We start from the raw sequence: 19,735 nt of genomic DNA on the forward strand, positions 1-19,735 counted from the left end.
GAAAGATCATACAGTAGAGAGAGCACAGTAGAGATCACACAGTAGAGATCATATACAGTAGAGAGATCATATACAGTATATACAGTAGAGAGATATTCAGTATATACAGTAGAGGGATCATTTACAGTAGAGAGATCATATACATTATATACAGTAGAGAGATCACATACAGTAGAGAGCACAGTATATACAGTAGAGAGATCATACAGTAGAGATCATACAGTAGAGATCATATACAGTAGAGATCATATACATTATATACAGTAGAGAGATCATATACAGGATATACAGTAGAGAGATCATATACAGGATATACAGTAGAGAGATCATACAGTAGAGATCATATACATTATATACAGTAGAGGGATCATATACAGTAGAGATCATATACATTATATACAGTAGAGATCATATACAGTAGAGATCATATACATTATATACAGTAGAGAGATCATATACAGGATATACAGTAGAGAGATCATATTCAGGATATACAGTAGAGAGATCATATACAGGATATACAGTAGAGAGATCATACAGTAGAGATCATATACAGGATATACAGTAGAGGGATCATATACAGTAGGGATTATACAGTATATACAGTAGGGATTATACAGTAGGGATTATATACATTATATACAGTAGAGAGATTATATACAGTAGAGGTATCATATACAGGATATACAGTAGAGATCATATACATTATAAACAGTAGAGATCATATTCAGTATATACAGTAGAGGGATCATATACAGTAGAGAGATTATATACAGTAGAGAGATCATATACAGTAGAGATCATATACAGTATACATTATATACAGTATATACATTATATACAGTATATACATTATATACAGTAGAGGGATTATATACAGTAGAGGGATCATATACAGGATATACAGTAGAGATAATATACATTATATACAGGAGGGATCATATACAGTAGAGGGATCATATACAGGATATACAGTAGAGGGATCATATACATTATATACAGTAGAGGGATCATATACATTATATACAGTGTAGAGAGATTATATACAGTGTAGAGATTATATACATTATATACAGTGTAGAGGGATTATATACAGTGTAGAGAGATTATATACATTATATACAGTGTAGAGAGATTATATACAGTGTAGAGGGATCATATACATTATATACAGTGGAGATCATATACATTATATACAGTGTAGAGAGATTATATACATTATATACAGTGTAGAGAGATTATATACATTATATACAGTGTAGAGAGATTATATACATTATATACAGTGTAGAGAGATTATATACATTATATACAGTGTAGAGAGATTATATACATTATATACAGTGTAGAGAGATTATATACATTATATACAGTGTAGAGAGATTATATACATTATATACAGTGTAGAGAGATTATATACAGTGTAGAGGGATCATATACATTATATACAGTGTAGATCATATACATTATATACAGTGTAGAGAGATTATATACATTATATACAGTGTAGAGAGATTATATACAGTGTAGAGGGATCATATACATTATATACAGTGTAGATCATATACATTATATACAGTGTAGAGAGATTATATACATTATATACAGTGTAGAGAGATTATATACAGTGTAGAGGGATCATATACATTATATACAGTGGAGATCATATACATTATATACAGTGTAGAGAGATCATATACATTATATACAGTGTAGAGAGATTATATACATTATATACAGTGTAGAGAGATTATATACATTATATACAGTGTAGAGAGATTATATACATTATATACAGTGTAGAGAGATTATATACATTATATACAGTGTAGAGAGATTATATACATTATATACAGTGTAGAGAGATTATATACATTATATACAGTGTAGAGAGATTATATACATTATATACAGTGTAGAGAGATTATATACAGTGTAGAGAGATTATATACATTATATACAGTGTAGAGAGATTATATACAGTGTAGAGAGATTATATACAGTGTAGAGGGATCATATACATTATATACAGTGTAGATCATATACATTATATACAGTGTAGAGAGATTATATACATTATATACAGTGTAGAGGGATTATATACAGTGTAGAGAGATCATATACATCATATCATACATCACAGTTGACGAGCTGTAAATATAAATGTAAACTACTTGTTGTTTAATCTCTTCTGGTGGCCCCCGTAGATGCTGTCACTCCTTCTGCCCTAAAAGGGTTAATCTGACTACACAGCGCGGGGAATATTGGGGAATATTCTGATATTTACATCAAATAAGATAAAATCCTCAATAACCTTTTCCTCTTTTTCACAGAGCTGCCTGGAGCGGGAGGGCGCCGTGCTGGAGGCCATCTTGTGTACACATAAACACTGGTACGAATCTCAGCTGTGAACACGCTCCTTGACCGGACCTGGGGCCCTGTCTGCCAGGAGCCATTTATAATCCTGCTGTTGTCTTTAGGGCCCCATATACACCTTGACCCGTGAGCAGCACCACCCTCTGGTGGAGCCCTCGCCAAACACACTGTTACACCCCTGAGGGGCCCTCGCCAGACACACTGTTACGCCCCTGAGGGGCCCTCGCCAGACACACTGTTACACCCCGGAGGAGCCCTCACCAGACACACTGTTACACCCCGGAGGAGCCCTCGCCAAACACACTGTTACACCCCTGAGGGGCCCTCGCCAAACACACTGTTACGCCCCTGAGGAGCCCTCGCCAGACACACTGTTACGCCCCTGAGGGGCCCTCACCAGACACACTGTTACACCCCGGAGGAGCCCTCACCAGACACACTGTTACACCCCGGAGGAGCCCTCGCCAAACACACTGTTACACCCCGGAGGAGCCCTCGCCAAACACACTGTTACACCCCGGAGGAGCCCTCGCCAAACACACTGTTACACCCCGGAGGGGCCCTCGCCAAACACACTGTTACACCCCTGAGGGGCCCTCGCCAAACACACTGTTACGCCCCTGAGGAGCCCTCGCCAAACACACTGTTACGTCCCGGAGGAGCCCTCGCCAAACACACTGTTACGCCCCGGAGGAGCCCTCGCCAAACACACTGTTACGCCCCGGAGGAGCCCTCGCCAAACACACTGTTACGCCCCTGAGGAGCCCTCGCCAAACACACTGTTACGCCCCGGAGGAGCCCTCGCCAAACACACTGTTACGCCCCGGAGGGGCCCTCGCCAAACACACTGTTACGCCCCTGAGGGGCCCTCGCCAAACACACTGTTACGCCCCGGAGGAGCCCTCGCCAAACACACTGTTACGCCCCGGAGGAGCCCTCGCCAAACACACTGTTACGCCCCGGAGGGGCCCTCGCCAAACACACTGTTACGCCCCGGAGGGGCCCTCGCCAAACACACTGTTACGCCCCGGAGGGGCCCTCGCCAAACACACTGTTACGCCCCGGAGGGGCCCTCGCCAAACACACTGTTACGCCCCGGAGGGGCCCTCGCCAAACACACTGTTACGCCCCTGAGGGGCCCTCGCCAAACACACTGTTACGCCCCTGAGGGGCCCTCGCCAAACACACTGTTACGCCCCGGAGGAGCCCTCGCCAGACACACTGTTACGCCCCGGAGGAGCCCTCGCCAGACACACTGTTACACCCCTGAGGGGCCCTCGCCAAACACACTGTTACGCCCCGGAGGAGCCCTCGCCAGACACACTGTTACAGCCAGGAGGGCTCCTCTTTAAACCAGTCTTCACTCAGTGGGTGGCGCAACGCTCTAGAATGCCTCAGGTTTCCTATTAAAGAGGAAGGGTCAGCACCTTATAATAGTGCAAAAGCATCATAAGAGGAGATGGGGGAGGGGCTCCTGTATGGCTGACACCAGGGAGCAGTAGCGCTTTGTTATTTCTCCTCTCTTCTTCCTCAGGGATCACAGTGGAGGGAACAAGGCTCTGAAGAAGCTGCACCGCTCCTGCCGCATCTACGGGAACGCCTGCGACGACATCCCAGAACTGACGCAGTACGTGATTCCTGACACCAGTGAAGGGTTAATTCATGAGGTGATGCTGTGTGTGATTGGTGGGGACCGAGGATAAAGGGCCACAGTGCAGGACTGGACCCCACCTGATAAGACACACCAAGTGCAGACCCTCCAGGGCAGAATAAGGGTCCAGCTGAGGTGCGCCATAACCATGAAGGGGGGGGGGATGGCATTCTGGGATGTGTCATGGCTGCCAGGCAGATGGGGTGGGTGCTGTCCTGTGTTTTGGGTGGGGTTAGTGGCCATATTGGTTCTTTCCCAGCACTGGCGGCCATATTGGTTCTTGCCCAGTCTACCATTGTTTCCAATAACAACCAATCACAACAAAGCTTTTAGATTTCCAGGGAAGGTTCAGACATAAAATCTGCACTCTCATAATAAGTGAACCCCTCCCGTATAGGGGTATATATAAAAATAAATTATAATAAATGCAGCGCTGGAAAACATTTGTGCCCTCCCTGTGATAACTCTTCTGTCTCCGCCCCTATGTGATTCCTCGGTTGTCTGTCTCCGCCCTTCTTTGGTTCATTGATTATTTGGCTCCGCCCACTCTTGTTCCTCTTTTGTCTGGCTTGGCCCACGCTGTGGTTCTTCTATCTCTGCCCCCTCTGGTGTCTGTGCCCGCCCCGTCTGTGGTATCTGGTGTCTGTGCCTGCCCCCTCTGTGGTATCTCTGGTGTCTGTGCCCGCCCTCTCTGTGGTATCTGGTGTCTGTGCCCGCCCTCTCTGTGGTATCTGGTGTCTGTGCCTGCCCCCTCTGTGGTATCTCTGGTGTCTGTGCCCGCCCTCTCTGTGGTATCTCTGGTGTCTGTGCCTGCCCCCTCTGTGGTATCTATCTGGCTCCGCCCCCTCTCATGGAGTCTTTTTTCCTCCGCAGTCCTCTGTGTGATCGGGAGCAGTTGGCGGTCGGGCGGTTGCAGTTTCAGGCATTCTTCACTCCGGGTCACACTGTTGGTCACATGATTTACGTTCTGGATGGGAAATCTGGAGACGGACCGGACTGCCTGTTCTCCGGGGACCTCCTCTTCCTGGCCGGCTGTGGTTAGTCCAGACTCCTCCTCCATGTTAGTTGTCACTACAGATAGAACTAGGCAGATGCCTGACTGCTTGGTATAGTAAAATGGCGGCGCTCCTCATCACTGCGGTGATTCCTGTGCACACAGACGGGACAGCTCCAGCACAGCACCCCCTATGTCTACAGGCTGTGTCTGGTATTTCAGGTCGGCTACAGTAAAATAAATAGGGCTGAGCCGTAATACTACAAATCACCTTCAGGGGCCCCAGTGGGTGCTTCCTTCTCGGGAGGGGGGGGGGATCTCTGCCTCGTATTGAGAATAAATCCTAATCCCATCCTTCTTCTGAGATTAAATGTGTCCTGATGTGTGCGCAGCGATAAACTGCAGAGACACCGGAGCCCCGCACTGATCGGCACTACAGAGCTCTCTCCTCTTAAAGGGGCAGCAGCTTATAATAGAGCCGGATTGTTATAGGAGTAAAACTAAGTCACTACTGACCACCCCCCGACCTCTAGGACAGCAGAGTGACTACTGTACCCCCCCAACCTCTAGGACAGCAGTGACTACTGTACCCCTGACCTTTAGGACAGTGGAGTGACTACTGACCCCCCCAACCTCTAGGACAGCAGAGTGACTTCTGTACCCTGACCTCTAGGACTGCGGAGTGATAGATGTAATGATCCAGGCTTTGTGTTCAGATTCCAGCTCAGCCACTTTTCTATTTTTGTCTTGGCAGGAAGAATGTTTGAGGGCTCGGCGGGAACCATGCTGGCGTCACTGGACACGGTGGCCTCTCTGAGTGACAGCACACTGCTATGGCCCGGTACGTCCCCGTCATGTAGAGATTATTCTAAACTCTGGCCCGGTACGTCCGTGTCAGGTACAGATTATTCTGGGCTCTGGCCCGGTAAGTCCCTGTCATGTAGAGAATATTCTGGGCTCTGGCCCGGTATGTCCCTGTCCTGTAGAGAATATTCGCGGCTCTGGCCCGGTATGTCCCTGTCCTGTAGAGAATATTTGCGGCTCTGGCCCGGTATGTCCCTGTCCTGTAGAGAATATTTGCGGCTCTGGCCCGGTACATCCTAGTCATGTCAGGGGTGTACCTAGAGCATTGGTCACCCGGGGCAGACCCTTTGTTTGCCCCCCCCCCCCCCCCCCCAATCCACACTCCTCAATTACACCCCCCCCCCCCCCTCTGATTATATACAGGACCATATAGAGGTACCAGCTGTACACAGGATATATACCCCAGATAAGTGATTATATACAGGATCATAGAGGTATATAAACGAAATTGTTCTTACCTGTAATTTTGATTTCCTTGAGTCCCAAGGCAGCACACAGATGGGATATTTCATCCCCCAGTCTCCAACCTAGGACCGTTCACCTTGCAAGATAATTAAGAAATTAGCATAGTTAATTGCTGACCTGATAAGACCCTCTCCTACAGATCTCACCGGTGTTAATAAAATATAGACTCATTACAGAAAAAACTAGTATTGGGAGGGTATTGGTGTGCTGCCATGGGACTCAAGGAAATTAAAATTACAGGTAAGAACAATTTTGTTTTTCCTCATCGTCCCAAGGCAGCACACAGATGGGATCTTACATAGAAACCCAAAGGGAGGGTAATTCCTAAAAGGACTACAATCTCAAAGGCTGAATTACTAGCCTATACAGGATAGCAGTATGGACCAGGAGGCTGCATTACAGACTCAAAATTTGGACCCTCTTTGCTTATCAGGAGGATGTTGAACTAGTAGAAGAGACTGAAGAAACTACAAGGAAAAATTCTCTTTTTGCTCAAAATCACGAGATGGAAAAAACCAACTCCACCTCAGATCTATGAACTCCAAGCTCTTGTGGCCTGGAAGGACAAAACATTTGCAGATCTCAGCTAGACAACACTTTGTTTAGGACAAGGCGAGAGCCTCTTACTATCCAATACAGATTATTCCTCTACTGTTCTGCAATACGAGCCTTCAGGTACAGTTCAGGGCCAGCGGCCATGGATATATGAAGGAAAACGACCATTTCTTCTATCCTTCTGGTAGATTCTTTACAGAACGAAAGAAATTCTCTAAATCAAATACAAATTTCTCATCCCTTTATGGAATCCTATGGACCTGGCGACTTCACATACTGTATTCATTATATGATGGTTCTTCAAGAGCGGAATATCATTGTGTGAAAGCCCTTGGGCTATAATTGTGGTAGGGGCGGTCTCCTATAAATACCCCCCTCTCACCTCAATCAGGGCGTATGTGGCCTTGTGCAGAGTTTACACTGCAGTGAGTCCTTACGTTCCCCGCGTGTTCCAAGTGTGTTTGCCGTGTATACAGTTCCAGTCCGCTTCGGCGATTTGTAAGGTAAGCGCCGTCTCGGCCCTGGTACCGTTCTTTGCATGTGCACTGGCCGCTGCGCCAGCTGCTTAAACCCAGGGGTCCCTGCTGTGTTTTCTCATGCACACTTTTTCCCCTGTGGACCGCACCTCGGTGTCTCTTGGTCTCCCCTGCTGCTGAGACCTCCGGTTGCGCGCGGTGGCGGGGAGACACATGTGCGGCACTGTTACGCCGAGCGATCCGGGTCCCCGCTCCTCCCCGGAGCGCTCACAGCGTTCTCCTATTCGCAGCGCCCCGGTCAGACCTGCCGACCGGGTGCGCTGCGATAATGTTCCCAGCCGGGATGCGATTCGCTTCCCGACTCGCTTACCAGACCCGTTCCCCATCTGTGCTGCCCGCGCGCGCCGGGTCTTTGCGATTTAAAGGGCCGTGCGCCACTGATTGGCGCATGAGGTTTTAATCAGTACCTTCACCTGTGCACTTCCCTATTTATACCTCACTTCCCCTTCCCCTTGCCGGATCTTGTTGCCATTGTGCCAGTGAAAGCGTTTCCTTGAGTGTTCCTAGCCTGTGTTCCAGACCTCCTGCCGTTGCCCCTGACTACGATCATTGCTGCCTGCCCTGACCTTCTGCTACGTCAGACCTTGCTCTTGTCTACTCCCTTGTACCGCGCTTATCTCAGCAGTCAGAGAGGTTGAGCCGTTGCCGGTGGATACGACCTGGTTGCTACCGCCGCTGCAAGACCATCCCGCTTTGCGGCGGGCTCTGGTGAATACCAGTAGCAACTTAGAACCGGTCCACCGACACGGTCCACACCCATCCCTCTCTGGCACAGGGGATCCACCTCCAGCCAGCCGAATCGTGACAGGCACACAGGGGCGCACGTACTAAAAGGTGTTTTATGCCCACTTGTCCTTTCCCTGTGTGCTGCACCTCGGTGTGTCTCATGGTCTCACCTGCTGCAGAGACCTCCGGTAGCGCCCAGCAGCGGGGAGACATACATGTGCGCACACAGAGGCGGGCCGCACGCACTTAGTTTCGGGGCCCTGGGGGTCTGCGGTGTCCGGCCTGCGAGCGGTGTACTTCCACTCCTGGCGGGCTGCGTCTGCGGTTCAGTTGCTGCTGGCGTGGCTTGGTGGGGAGCGGAGATGCCGCTCAGCATGGTGCACACCCGGCGGTAGCGCTCCCAGCTGGGGAGGCTGGACGGGCGTCAGGTTTCCTCTGCAGGGGGCGTGGCTCAGGGGAGGAGCTGGGTTCCTCATGTGGCGCCTCATGCTGGGCCGGGCTGAGGATGTCAGCGCTGGGGATCATGGCTTCCTGTGATGCTAAGCAGCTACAGTGGGCGGCGGGGTTCTGACATATCGTGCTGACGTCCTAAAGGCTCTGCTGGGCGTTGATCGGTGGCGTCCAGTGCAGGATCCCATAGCAACGGGCACATGTTGCAGAAAATGTTGAACTATTTAACAGCTTTCACTTCATTAATCCCTGGTAGGCTGGGGGGGGGGGCTCCAGACTGCGGTCACAGGCACTACTGATGTCAGGTCCAAGCAGTACTGCACAATAAACTGAGGGTCACCCATTCAGAGTCCATTAACCCTTCACACTCAGGGGCCCCCGGGAAGGAGGTTCAGACGCAGTTGTCACAGGCAACCGCACTGACACCTTCCGTAACAACCAGAGTTAGGGGTTTAAGGGGCTTGGGGCACGCAGCAGGCTGTCACCAGGTCACCTTATAAATGTTGCAGTCATGTTTTGTTGTGTTATAGTTTCCTGCGTGTCTACACCTGCTGGTCTTTGGATATACGGAAGGTGGGTTATTTGTTTTCCTTAAACATGTATGGTATAGGGCGGGCGAGTTCAGGACAGATAGCACTTGGCTTGGACTCAGCACTGCAATTTGGTAACACAAAAAAAAAAAATAGGACCATGTTGTTACTGACACATCTTCGGAGCAACTCGCTGGTCAGTTCTGAACTGCTCTCCCGAGCAAAGTCATATTGTTACCGACACGCCCTCAGAGCAAACGCACAAACTCACGCTGTTCATCTGACTCCTCTTCAGAGCAGCCGTGTCACGGTTGGTTATGTTATTTCTGACAAGTCTTCAGAATGCAAAAAAAAAAAAAAAACTTATGTTTTTGGTTAGTTGCTTCAAAGGTCAGAAGGCAGTGGTGCAGACAACGTCCGGCTGTCCTCACTGAGAGTGCAGGTGCATTATCTCACTCATGCCATGTTGTGTTGCATATCTCAGAGATTCTTAGATCCTCACTGGTGAGGGCCTGTCTGGTGGCATGCACGGTAGGACGGTGGGTCGGCCACGGGGGTTGTCCCATTAGTACGCACACTACGGCACAGGTTTAGCCCGGGTCACGCCCCGGGTACGGTTTTGGTGACATAGGACGCAGCACGGCGAGTTTAGGTGAGACCTTTTGGGGCACTGGGTTAACCCAGCCTCGGGCTGTTCGGCACTTCCCAGCTTGGTGGTGGTACCTCACGTCCTGGTAGCATTAGCCAGGCACTATGTACTAGGGCCCAGCCAGCAGTTGCATAAATAGGTCATGTTTTATGTATCTAGAGCTCGCCTCGCAGTGCTTTTCAGTTACCAAGTGAAGTGTCGTGGTTTTCAGGTGTGTATAGGAACGTTCAAACGGAGAGCTCCAGGCGCTGGCTAGGCGATGGTTGTTTATCTTCTGTTTTGTCTTCTACCGGCACCCAATTCGTTGGCCCGGACAGGTGGTGTCAGGATGTCTCATGCCTCCGATATTGAGGAAACCAGGTCCCTGCCAGAGACGCCTGTCAGAAGGTCTGACAGGGGTAACTCTCAGGCATAACGCAACTGGTCCATCCCCAAGCTTATGGAGGAGCTCCGTAAGAAAGGGGTGGCCTACCCAGCCTCCGCCAGGAAGGCGCAGCTCTATAAGTTGCTTAGAGCAGAGTCAGAGGCTGGATCCGGTCAAGAGTCCGGAGGGACCACTTTGGTTAAAAACCCCGTCACACAGCTACACGAGATGAGCTCGGTCCTGGATGCAGTCTCAGGTTTTCAGGACAGGCTGGACTCTATGGACAGAGACAGGGTGCAGGCCGCTCAGCCAGTGGCAGCAGCCGCGATACAGGCCCCTGCTCAACAGGTCCCCGAGCCTTGTTTCCAGCTGGTACCAGTCGCGCCCGGTCCACAGGCGGGCTCCTCAGGTAGGATGCTGGAACCGCCCCCGGTCAGCCAAGCTCACTTCATCAGTCCTACCCTCAAGAAGGACATTTTAGAGGGTAGAGACGTTAACTTGGCGTCCTTGCTGATCGCCACCCATGACCTCACTGAGACCAGGGTAGTCTCATGCGGAGAACTTTCCGTAATGTTTAAAAGCAAGGACGCCAGACTCAGTCGGAAGCTAACGATTTCGGAATCTGTCATATGGTTTAGTATGTACCGCGATGTCATATGCTCCATGAGGCCTGATGGGAGAGAGGAGCTGGATGCGTACCTACTATACGTCACCGATCTGGGCTACAGATATGGTGGCACAGCGTATTAAGACTACCATAAGTCGTTTGCAGCCAAGGCAGCGGCCACCTTGCGCAGTTCGCATACATGACGGATTGGTCGAGAATAGACAGAGCTTTTCTGTCAGCACTTTGCAGGCTTAAGGACTCCTGCGTGCGGGACGTGTCAGTCCATCTCCCACACGGCAGCCTGGTGCGACCTCCACCCCAAGGAGGCCCCAGTGGGAAGAGGCGCTGGCACGTTGGCAGGCACGGGCCCGACGAGCATGCCTAGCAACGACAGATTAGGGAGGCCAGTCCGTTAACTAGTCAGAAATCAAATTTGCAATAACCAACACCTCTACGTGTAACTACAATCAGTGTAGGCTCCTCCACGTATGTTTCAGTTGCTACCGAGGCCATCCTAGGACTGTCTGCCCCCAGAAGGCATCCCAGGCATGACTAGGCGTGGTCCGTGTCTCGGCCCTGGGTAGGATTCTGAGGGCGCATCACGACCAAGGATGGGTGAAGTGGCTGTTGGACGGTTTCCGGCAAGGATTCCCCACTGGGTTAATAGCCCTGCCCCAGTCCACCTATGAGTGCGACAACCTCAGGTCCGCCTCCCACAATCCGGACGCAGTGACGGAACTGCTTCAGGCGGAGGTAAACAAGGGCTTCGTCATCGGACCTTTCTCCTCACCTCCATTTGATGCTTGGAGGGTGAGTCCCATCGGTATTGTGGTGGGGAAATTTAATTATAAAAGGCGTCTTGTGTAAGATTTGTCAGCGCCTCATTCCTCCATAGTTCCCAGCCTCAACTCCCTAATTCCATCTGAGGAGTTTGGGATGAAGTACGCCTCCATAGACCAGGCCATCCAAATGATCCTGCAACTGGGCGCAGGGGTGTCCTTGTCCAAAATTGACATAGCGGATGCTTTTAAATTGCTTCCAGTAAAACAAGAACTATGGCAGTGGTACGGCATCAAGTGGATGGAGAAGTACTACTTCGCGGTAAGGCTAACATTCGGGTCGAAGAGCAGCCCATGGCTCTTTGACCAACTGGCCATAGCCCTTCACTGGGCACTAGAAAAAGTGCTGGGTTGCAAACACATCTTGCACTACTGGGATGACTTCCTACTGATCGAGCCACCAGGGGTTTGTCCATACCAGTTAAAGGAAGGACTGCAGCTTTTTGACAGACTGGGAATCCCGGTGTCAACCAACAAGGTAGAAGGGGCGACTAGGTCGCTAACCTTCTTAGGGGTAGTTTTAGATGGAACTAGGATGGAGGCCAGGCTTCCTCAAGCAAAGTTAGAGAGGATCAGAGCGGTGATTGGTAGGTTCACCCGTTCTCAAATCACCACTAGGGTGTAGTTACAGAGCTTCCTAGGCATGCTGGCGTTTGCGATGAGGATAATTCCTCAAGGGCGTTCGTTCGTGTCGCGGCTCCTGGCACTCTTGTCTGCAGCTCCATGCCAAGACAGTATCATCCACATCGGTCACGAGGCAATAGAAGACCTAATCATGTGGCAGGAGTTCCTCGACTCCTGGAATGGGGTCTCCTTTTTTACACCGATGGCATCAGACTCCTCTTCTAAGGTATTCACGGACACTTCCTCAGCGTTGGGGTTCGCGGCCATTTTCGGTAGCCATTGGGTAGCTGATCAATGGCCAGCACAGGTCAGCAGCATCCCCGGGTTTGCAAAATGCTCCGTACTGTTCGAAATTTTTCCGATAGTGGTTGCAGCGCAGGTCTGGGGTTACAGCTGGGCTCGACAGTTGGTGACCTTCATTTGTGACAATTCTGCCACAGTGGAGATTTTAAACCAGGAGAGGTCCAGGTCCCCACAGTTCATGAGGTTCCTTGGGAGGCTGGTACAGTTGTCCTTACAGAACTTCCAGTTCACGGCTCAGTTCTTAGAAGGGTCGCACAATGTAACAGCTGACGCCCTATCAAGGAATAAAATTAGTCTTTTCTTTCAGGTGGCACCAGACACAGATCCCATGGGCACAGCGGTACCCCCGTTCCACTCGCTGGTGCTGGGTTGAACCAGTATAGACGGCTGGCAAACGACCTTTGCATCACATCCCATTAAAGCCATTCTCAGAGGGATTAGCAACATGGCCCCTATTAGGGCGCCCACTCGGGTTCCTGTTCCTAGTGAACTCTTCAGGGGTATGTTGGATATGCTGGACATGTCCCCGTTTGGCTTACCCCTCAGTCTCACCATAAAGGCAGCCATGTATCTTGGGTTTTACGGGTTCTTGCGACCCGGTGAGTTCACGTGCGGTTCTACTTCAGAACAGGGGTTGACCAAAGGGGCAGTTGACACGCAAGGGCAACAACCAGGTACTTTTGCTCCGGTTCACTAAAACCTCAAGACAGGAGGTCCAGGTCACCTACTTCCCGGCTGGACACAAATGGTGTCCAGTGTCGGTATTAGACAGTTTACAGTAAGCCCACCAGCACGCACCTCACAACAGTCCACTACTGCCGCTTGATAGCAGGCCACTTACAACAGCTGCTTTTGTAAAACATATACGCACACTAGTGGCAGCATCAGGTCACGGTCCTAGAACCATATCTGTACATTCTTTCCGCATGGGTGCGGCCTCAGCAGCCTCTCGGCACAACGTACCGGCCCACTTGATTAAGTCAATGGCCAGGTGGAATTCCTTCTGCTTTGCTTGTTACATACCTGACCCTCATGTCGAGGTTGCCCAGGTCTTTACGTACTTAGCTTTGTAAACTGTTGAACAACAAATAAAACACTTTACCTAAATCATGTGTCTTTTTCCCTCTATAGGCGTGCCCACGCTTTAAGGTTTTGGCACACCACAGACCGATAGGTTAGGTTGCTAGAACAATGTTGGTAAGTACGTTTCCATGCAAGCCACGACCACAAATAATAGATGCTTACAGACTCAAGTGTAGCTGAATTTCCTAAGGAAAGGATCAACAATGAAGGAATTAGAGTTTTATCATCTCAGTTCAATCGAAGCCGGTTGTACAGATTTTAGGAACCTTGTCTACAGTAAATTTTGGTGCAGAGGAAGCCTACAGAATTCTCTCCCAAATGGTTGGAAAAACCAGACTCTGAAAGCCAAACAGAATGACATCACAATGGATACAGTGAAGACCTTCTGTAAGATTTCCTTATGAAGAAGATTGATAGAAACTATTTCACTAGCAGAGAACATCTCGTCCTGGTAGATCAGCATCCTATGGAGGTACAACCTCTCTGATGAACTCGGAGGCACCAGAGTATTTCCGGATCTTCTAGATTTAACAAGAAGAGGTTCGAGTCACACTTTGATGGTATAGTCTCTTCTCTCACATTAAAACTATTGTGACTAAGATTCTAGGATAAACTTTGCTGAATCCTAATAGACTTGTAGTATGGACTGGTTGTTGTTTTCTTGTGGATCATGATCAGGACTAGATTTCTTTCATACGGTCAAACTGCTACAAAGTCCGCCACATGTCCAGTGCGGAATGTATTCTCTTTAGAGATCCACTTTGATATGAAGATGGCGTGCTAAATATTACCACCTTTCATTATGCCAGAAGCTAGAAGGAAAACCGACAACCGGACCGGAGGATCTCCTGTTGATGATCTCTGAAGTGGCTCTTTGTCCAAAACACAATCATGTAGCAGAAGTGAGATGGTGAACGTCTCCTCAGTAGAAAAGACACTCAATCCGCAATCCTCAACAAGAGACCTGGAGTCGATGGTTGGAATTATTCTGGTGGTAAAAGTAAAGAATTAAACTATGAACCTTCTGGAAAAGAATAATAATTACTGCTTGTAAACCGCCATGCATAGAGTACAGCACCACATGAGCCATCTGGAGACAGATCTGCTACTACCCCAATTCTCATTACCCCAGTTCTCATTATAGTAGGTAATTATAGTAGGTACTTATGGCTATTATAGTAGGTAGTTCTCATTTTAGTAGGTAGTTCTCATTATAGTAGGTAGTTATGGCTATTATAGGGCGAGGAGTAAAAAACGAGAGCGTAAAAGCGAAAATTGGCCGGACAAGTGGATCGTCATGAGGGACAAGTAGATTTTGCTCCATTTTAGTCCCGTGGACAAGTAGTTTTTTATAAAATTTCCACCCCCCTGATAGCTAGTAGGGTTGCACGACATGGGGAAACTGCAATTGAGATTATGGACCTAAATATTGCGATTTCGATATAATAAATGGTGAAATCCTCCCATTTCATGTCCAATCTCCCCCCATTTTACATCTATTCCCCCATTTCATTTCTATCCTCCCCCCATGTCACATTCTCCTCCCCCTATGTCTCATCTCCTGGTAGTTTGGTTGGAAGGTGTGTAGGCAGGTAGTCCCCACAGACTAGCCCCCTCAGTAGGCAGGTAGTACCCCCAAATTAACCCTGACCCTCCCAGTAGGCATGTTGTACCCCCAGATTAGACCCCCCTCCCCTTGTAGGCAGGTAGTACCCCCAGATTACACTCCTCCCCTCCCCCCAGTAGGCAGGTAATCCCAAGATTAACCCCCTCCCCCCGGTAGGTAGTACCCCCAGATTTGATAAACCCCTCCCTACCCCCGGCTGATACCTTTTTGTAGTTGCCGGGGAGCCAGGGCAGCACCTTCCCCGAGATGAAAGCCAGCACAACTACGCGCGTTGGCCGACCGACACGTAATGACTCGGTCACGTCACACACTCAGAATACCTAGGGCCGGCATCAGGACGTTGTGACGCCAGCCCTTTGAATTCTGGAAGCAGGATGTGAGCGAGCGTCATTACGCGGCGGCCGGCTGATGCACATAGCTGTGCTGGCTATTATTTGGGGAGTGGAGCAATCACAGGTGAGCCAGAGAGCAAATGCTAGGCACAAAAATGGGAGCCGGAGGTCGAGCGCTTTTACCCTCTGCCTCCTGCTCCGGCGCCAGGCTCCCGCTCTGCCGGACCGGCCGGCCGACAGGGCGAGCGGCCGAACAGGGATATTTCCTGGTTGCCCAATAGGCCAGTCCGGCCCGTGTTACTGTACAGGGCAGGAGGATGGCCTACTGGGAAAATGCCCGATGGCTAGAACCCCCCCCCCCCCCCCTTGGTACACTACTGCGTCATGTAGAGAATATTCTGGGCTCTGGCCCGGTGCGTCCGCGTCACGTAGAGAATATTCGCGGCCCTGGCCCGGTACATCCCCGTCACGTAGAGAATATTCGCGACCCGGTACATCCCCGTCACGTAGAGAATATTCGCGGCCCTGGCCCGATACAATCCTCGTCACGTAGAGAATACTCGCGGCCCTGGCCCGGTACGTCCCTGTCATGTAGAGAATATTCGCGGCCCTGGCCCGGTACAATGCTCCTCACGTAGAGAATAGTCGCGGCCCTGGCCCGGTACCTCCTCCTCACGTAGAGAATATTCGCGGCCCTGGCCCGGTACATCCTCCTCACGTAGAGAATATTCGCGGCCCTGGCCCGATACAATCCTCCTCACGTAGAGAATAGTCGCGGCCCTGGCCTGGTACCTCCTCGTCACGTAGAGACTAGTCGCGGCCCTGGCCCGGTTCAATCCTCCTCACGTAGAGAATAGTCGTGGCCCTGGCCCGGTACCTCCTCCTCACGTAGAGAATATTCGCGGCCCTGGCCCGGTACCTCCTCCTCACGTAGAGAATATTCGCGGCCCTGGCCCGGTACATCCTCCTCACGTAGAGAATATTCGCGGCCCTGGCCCGGTACATCCTCCTCACTTAGAGAATAGTCGCATTACAATGTCACGTTACAATAACCTGCGCGGGAGGTGACATAAATAAATGGTTCACCAGAGACATCTAGTGGTGAGGAATGATATGACATCTCACCCTGAATAGTGATATCACTGGAGATGACCATAGCATGGCGGGAGGGATCCTGGGATATGATGGAGAACAATAGACTATGCACCCCCCCCCCCCCCACATCCAGCCCAGCTGAGGGTTTGTTACTATGTATCCAGTCCAGATAAACATTGTATTGAGCTGCAGCTGTGCGCAGGATCTCTATTCTTTCACTGACAGTAAGCAGAGATCCTGACCATGATCATCCCGGCATTTCTCTTCCAGGTCATGAATATGCAGCAGATAACCTCATGTTCGCCGCCGTGGTGGAGCCCGATAACGCTGCGCGCGACAAGAAGTTCCAGTGGGTCGTCCAGCAAAGACTGGAAAAGAGAAGCACGGTGAGTGGGTGTGAGGGGGCAGATGTGAGATATATATAGGTGGGGGGATGTGAGATATATATGGGGGGGAGGGGGGGGATGTGAGATGTATATATGGGGGGGGAGGGGGGGATGTGAGATGTATATATGGGGGGGGAGGGGGGATGTGAGATGTATATATATGGGGGAGGGGGGGGATGTGAGATGTATATATGGGGGGGAGGGGGCGGATGTGATATGTAGGGGGTGGGTGGGGTCTGGGAGATGTAGGGGGCGGGGTTTGTATGGGAGGAGCTAAGAGCAGGAGATTTGTGATTGCTGCTTTGGAGGCTACACGAGGTCATGTGATAGGGTTAGTTCCCCTGACGCTCATTTCCGTTTTTTCTTCCCGCAGTGCCCGTCCACACTGGGAGAGGAGAAGGAGTACAATCCGTTCCTGCGCACTCACTGCCGTGATCTGCACGTGGCCCTAGACATGCAGCGCGCGCCCGACCAGGACTGGAGTCATTTCCGTTCTCGGGTCCTAGAGGAAGTACGGAGGAGGAAAGACTTATTCAAGGGCCGGTAGTCATGTGATCTCTGCAATAAGGACCAGATGAACGCTCTACAGACAACGTGTCCTGCTGGGACTGTCATGGCGGACGTGAGATCAAGACGTTTGCAAATCCAAAACCTTTCTACACATTTTGTACAGACAACCAACACCTGAGCGCTACATGAGAACATGCATGGCTCCGCCCACCGGACTATGGCGCTGTTCTGCCCCGCCCACCTCTGACTATGGCGCCGTCTCGTCATCTGTGATGGTCCGTACATCCAGATCTCAACCAGTCAAATGTTTGTGACGGACGCTCGGAATAAACAACGCCCCCTCTCCTCAGCTTGTGCGCAGTATTAGGCTCCTTCCACACTATAAAATTAATCCGTTTTATGTTCCGTTATGAAAACCCTTAAAATCGTCCGTTAAACGTTAAAATCCCTTTATAGTCTTTTTTTTTTTTATAGACTATAATGAGATTCTGTAACAAACAATTTTAAGGGTTTTTATAACGGAACATAAAACGGATTAATTTTATAGTGAGGAAGGAGCCTTACAGCTCCGTTCTATATAAATGAAGCAGAGTTATATTACTACCCACAGCCTGAGGAGAGGGGGGGGGGGGGGCGCTGTTTGTAGAGTAAGAGGCTGTATTTCTTTTAACTGGGTCACCCCTTTAAGGTTTGTGGAGACTCCGCTCCCTGCGCTACCCCCCACCTCACACCCTAGTGTCAATCTGTGCGTTGTCCCAGCGCGCGTGTGTATCTGTCCCCTCCCCCTACAGTCTGCAGGTTCGGGGTGCACGTGTATCCGTCCCCTCCTCCCTTTCCCCCCCCTGCAGGTTTGGGGTGCACGTGTATCCCCCCCCCCTCCCCCCCCCCCCCCCCAGTCTGCAGGTTTGAGGCACACGTATATCCGTCCCCTCCCAGTCTGCAGGTTTGGGGCGCGCGTGTATCTGTCCCCTCCCCCCAGTTTCAGGGTTTTAGTTTTTTCTTTGTTATTTAATGATCCCACCAATGTGAATGATGACCCTGAATATTGGGCGATGGACCCCGATCCTGTCTCCAGGCACAGCGCCCCCAGTGCCCACAGTCTGTGTCTGGTAATGCTGCTAATAAACATTGAGGAGACTGAGGCCGAACCGTAATGCCAGGCCCAGCCATGGGCAGGAGGGGGCGCCGTTCTGGGCAGATAAGGGGTTAATATCTATTGGTCTACTCTACTGTCTATACATGGGCCCGTCCTGCCGTATACAGAAGAAAGATGGCGGCTGAGGCCCCAGCGGACGCACCGAAAAGGTGAAAGACGGTACGAATGATCATCCAGGAAATGTGTTTATTCCGAACGCAACATCTCATAATCAGGCGCAACCGGGTCATGTGACTGTTTAATCATCGTATAATAAAAGGATTCTAGATCTCTGCTTCCTGTCAGTGAATGACAAACCCAGTACAGGCTGAAGGCTGCACACAGCTGGTGGAACAGACTAGGGTGACTCTCATCCTCCACCCTGACACCCATCCACGTAGAGACCATTGTATACCGCGTACAGGCCCGTTACATACCCCGTACAGACTCTTTATACCGCGTGCAGGCCCGTTACATACCGTGAACAGAATCTTTATATCGCCTACAGGCCCGTTACAAACCCTGTACAGACCAGTTACATACCCCATACAGATTGTTTATACCATGTACAGACCCGTTCCATACCACACAGACTCTTTATACCCCGTTCAGGCCGTTACATACCGCGTACAGACTTTATACCGCATGGCGCATGTTACGCCGTGCGCTCCGGGTCCCCGCTCCTCCCCGGAGCGCTCACAGCATTCTCCTATTCGCAGCGCCCCGGTCAGACCTGCTGACCGGGTGCACTGCGATAATGTTCCCAGCTGTGATGCGATTCTCGATGCGGGACGCGCCCGCTCGCGATGCGCGTCCCGACTCGCTTATCAGACCTGTTCCCCCGTCTGTGCTGTCCCGGCGCGCGTGGCCCCGCTCCTTAGGGCGCGCGCGCCGGGTCTTTGCGATTTAAAGGGCCAGTGCGCCGCTGATTGGCGCATGAGGTTAATCAGTACCTTCACCTGTGCACTCCCTATGTATACCTCACTTCCCCTGCACTCCCTCGCCGGATCTTGTTGCCATTGTGCCAGTGAAAG

At 50.4% G+C, this 19,735-nt stretch overlaps 1 protein-coding gene across 1 annotated transcript in view; it reads left to right on the forward strand.

The window, feature by feature from the left end:
- LOC130306729 (probable hydrolase PNKD) overlaps nucleotides 1-18,019 on the forward strand; it is a 35,045-nt gene extending 17,026 nt beyond the window's left edge. The window contains exons 4-9 of the mRNA XM_056552122.1: nucleotides 2,334-2,392; nucleotides 3,911-4,003; nucleotides 4,901-5,064; nucleotides 5,776-5,862; nucleotides 16,941-17,056; nucleotides 17,430-18,019. Of these exons, the coding sequence (XP_056408097.1) occupies nucleotides 2,334-2,392; nucleotides 3,911-4,003; nucleotides 4,901-5,064; nucleotides 5,776-5,862; nucleotides 16,941-17,056; nucleotides 17,430-17,603 (693 nt within the window). The 3' untranslated portion in view covers nucleotides 17,604-18,019. The remainder of the gene's footprint in view (nucleotides 1-2,333; nucleotides 2,393-3,910; nucleotides 4,004-4,900; nucleotides 5,065-5,775; nucleotides 5,863-16,940; nucleotides 17,057-17,429) is intronic.
- The last annotated feature ends 1,716 nt before the right edge of the window (nucleotides 18,020-19,735 follow it).

Source organism: Hyla sarda, unplaced genomic scaffold, assembly GCF_029499605.1.
Source record: "Hyla sarda isolate aHylSar1 unplaced genomic scaffold, aHylSar1.hap1 scaffold_1392, whole genome shotgun sequence".
NCBI classification, from domain to species: domain Eukaryota; kingdom Metazoa; phylum Chordata; class Amphibia; order Anura; family Hylidae; genus Hyla; species Hyla sarda.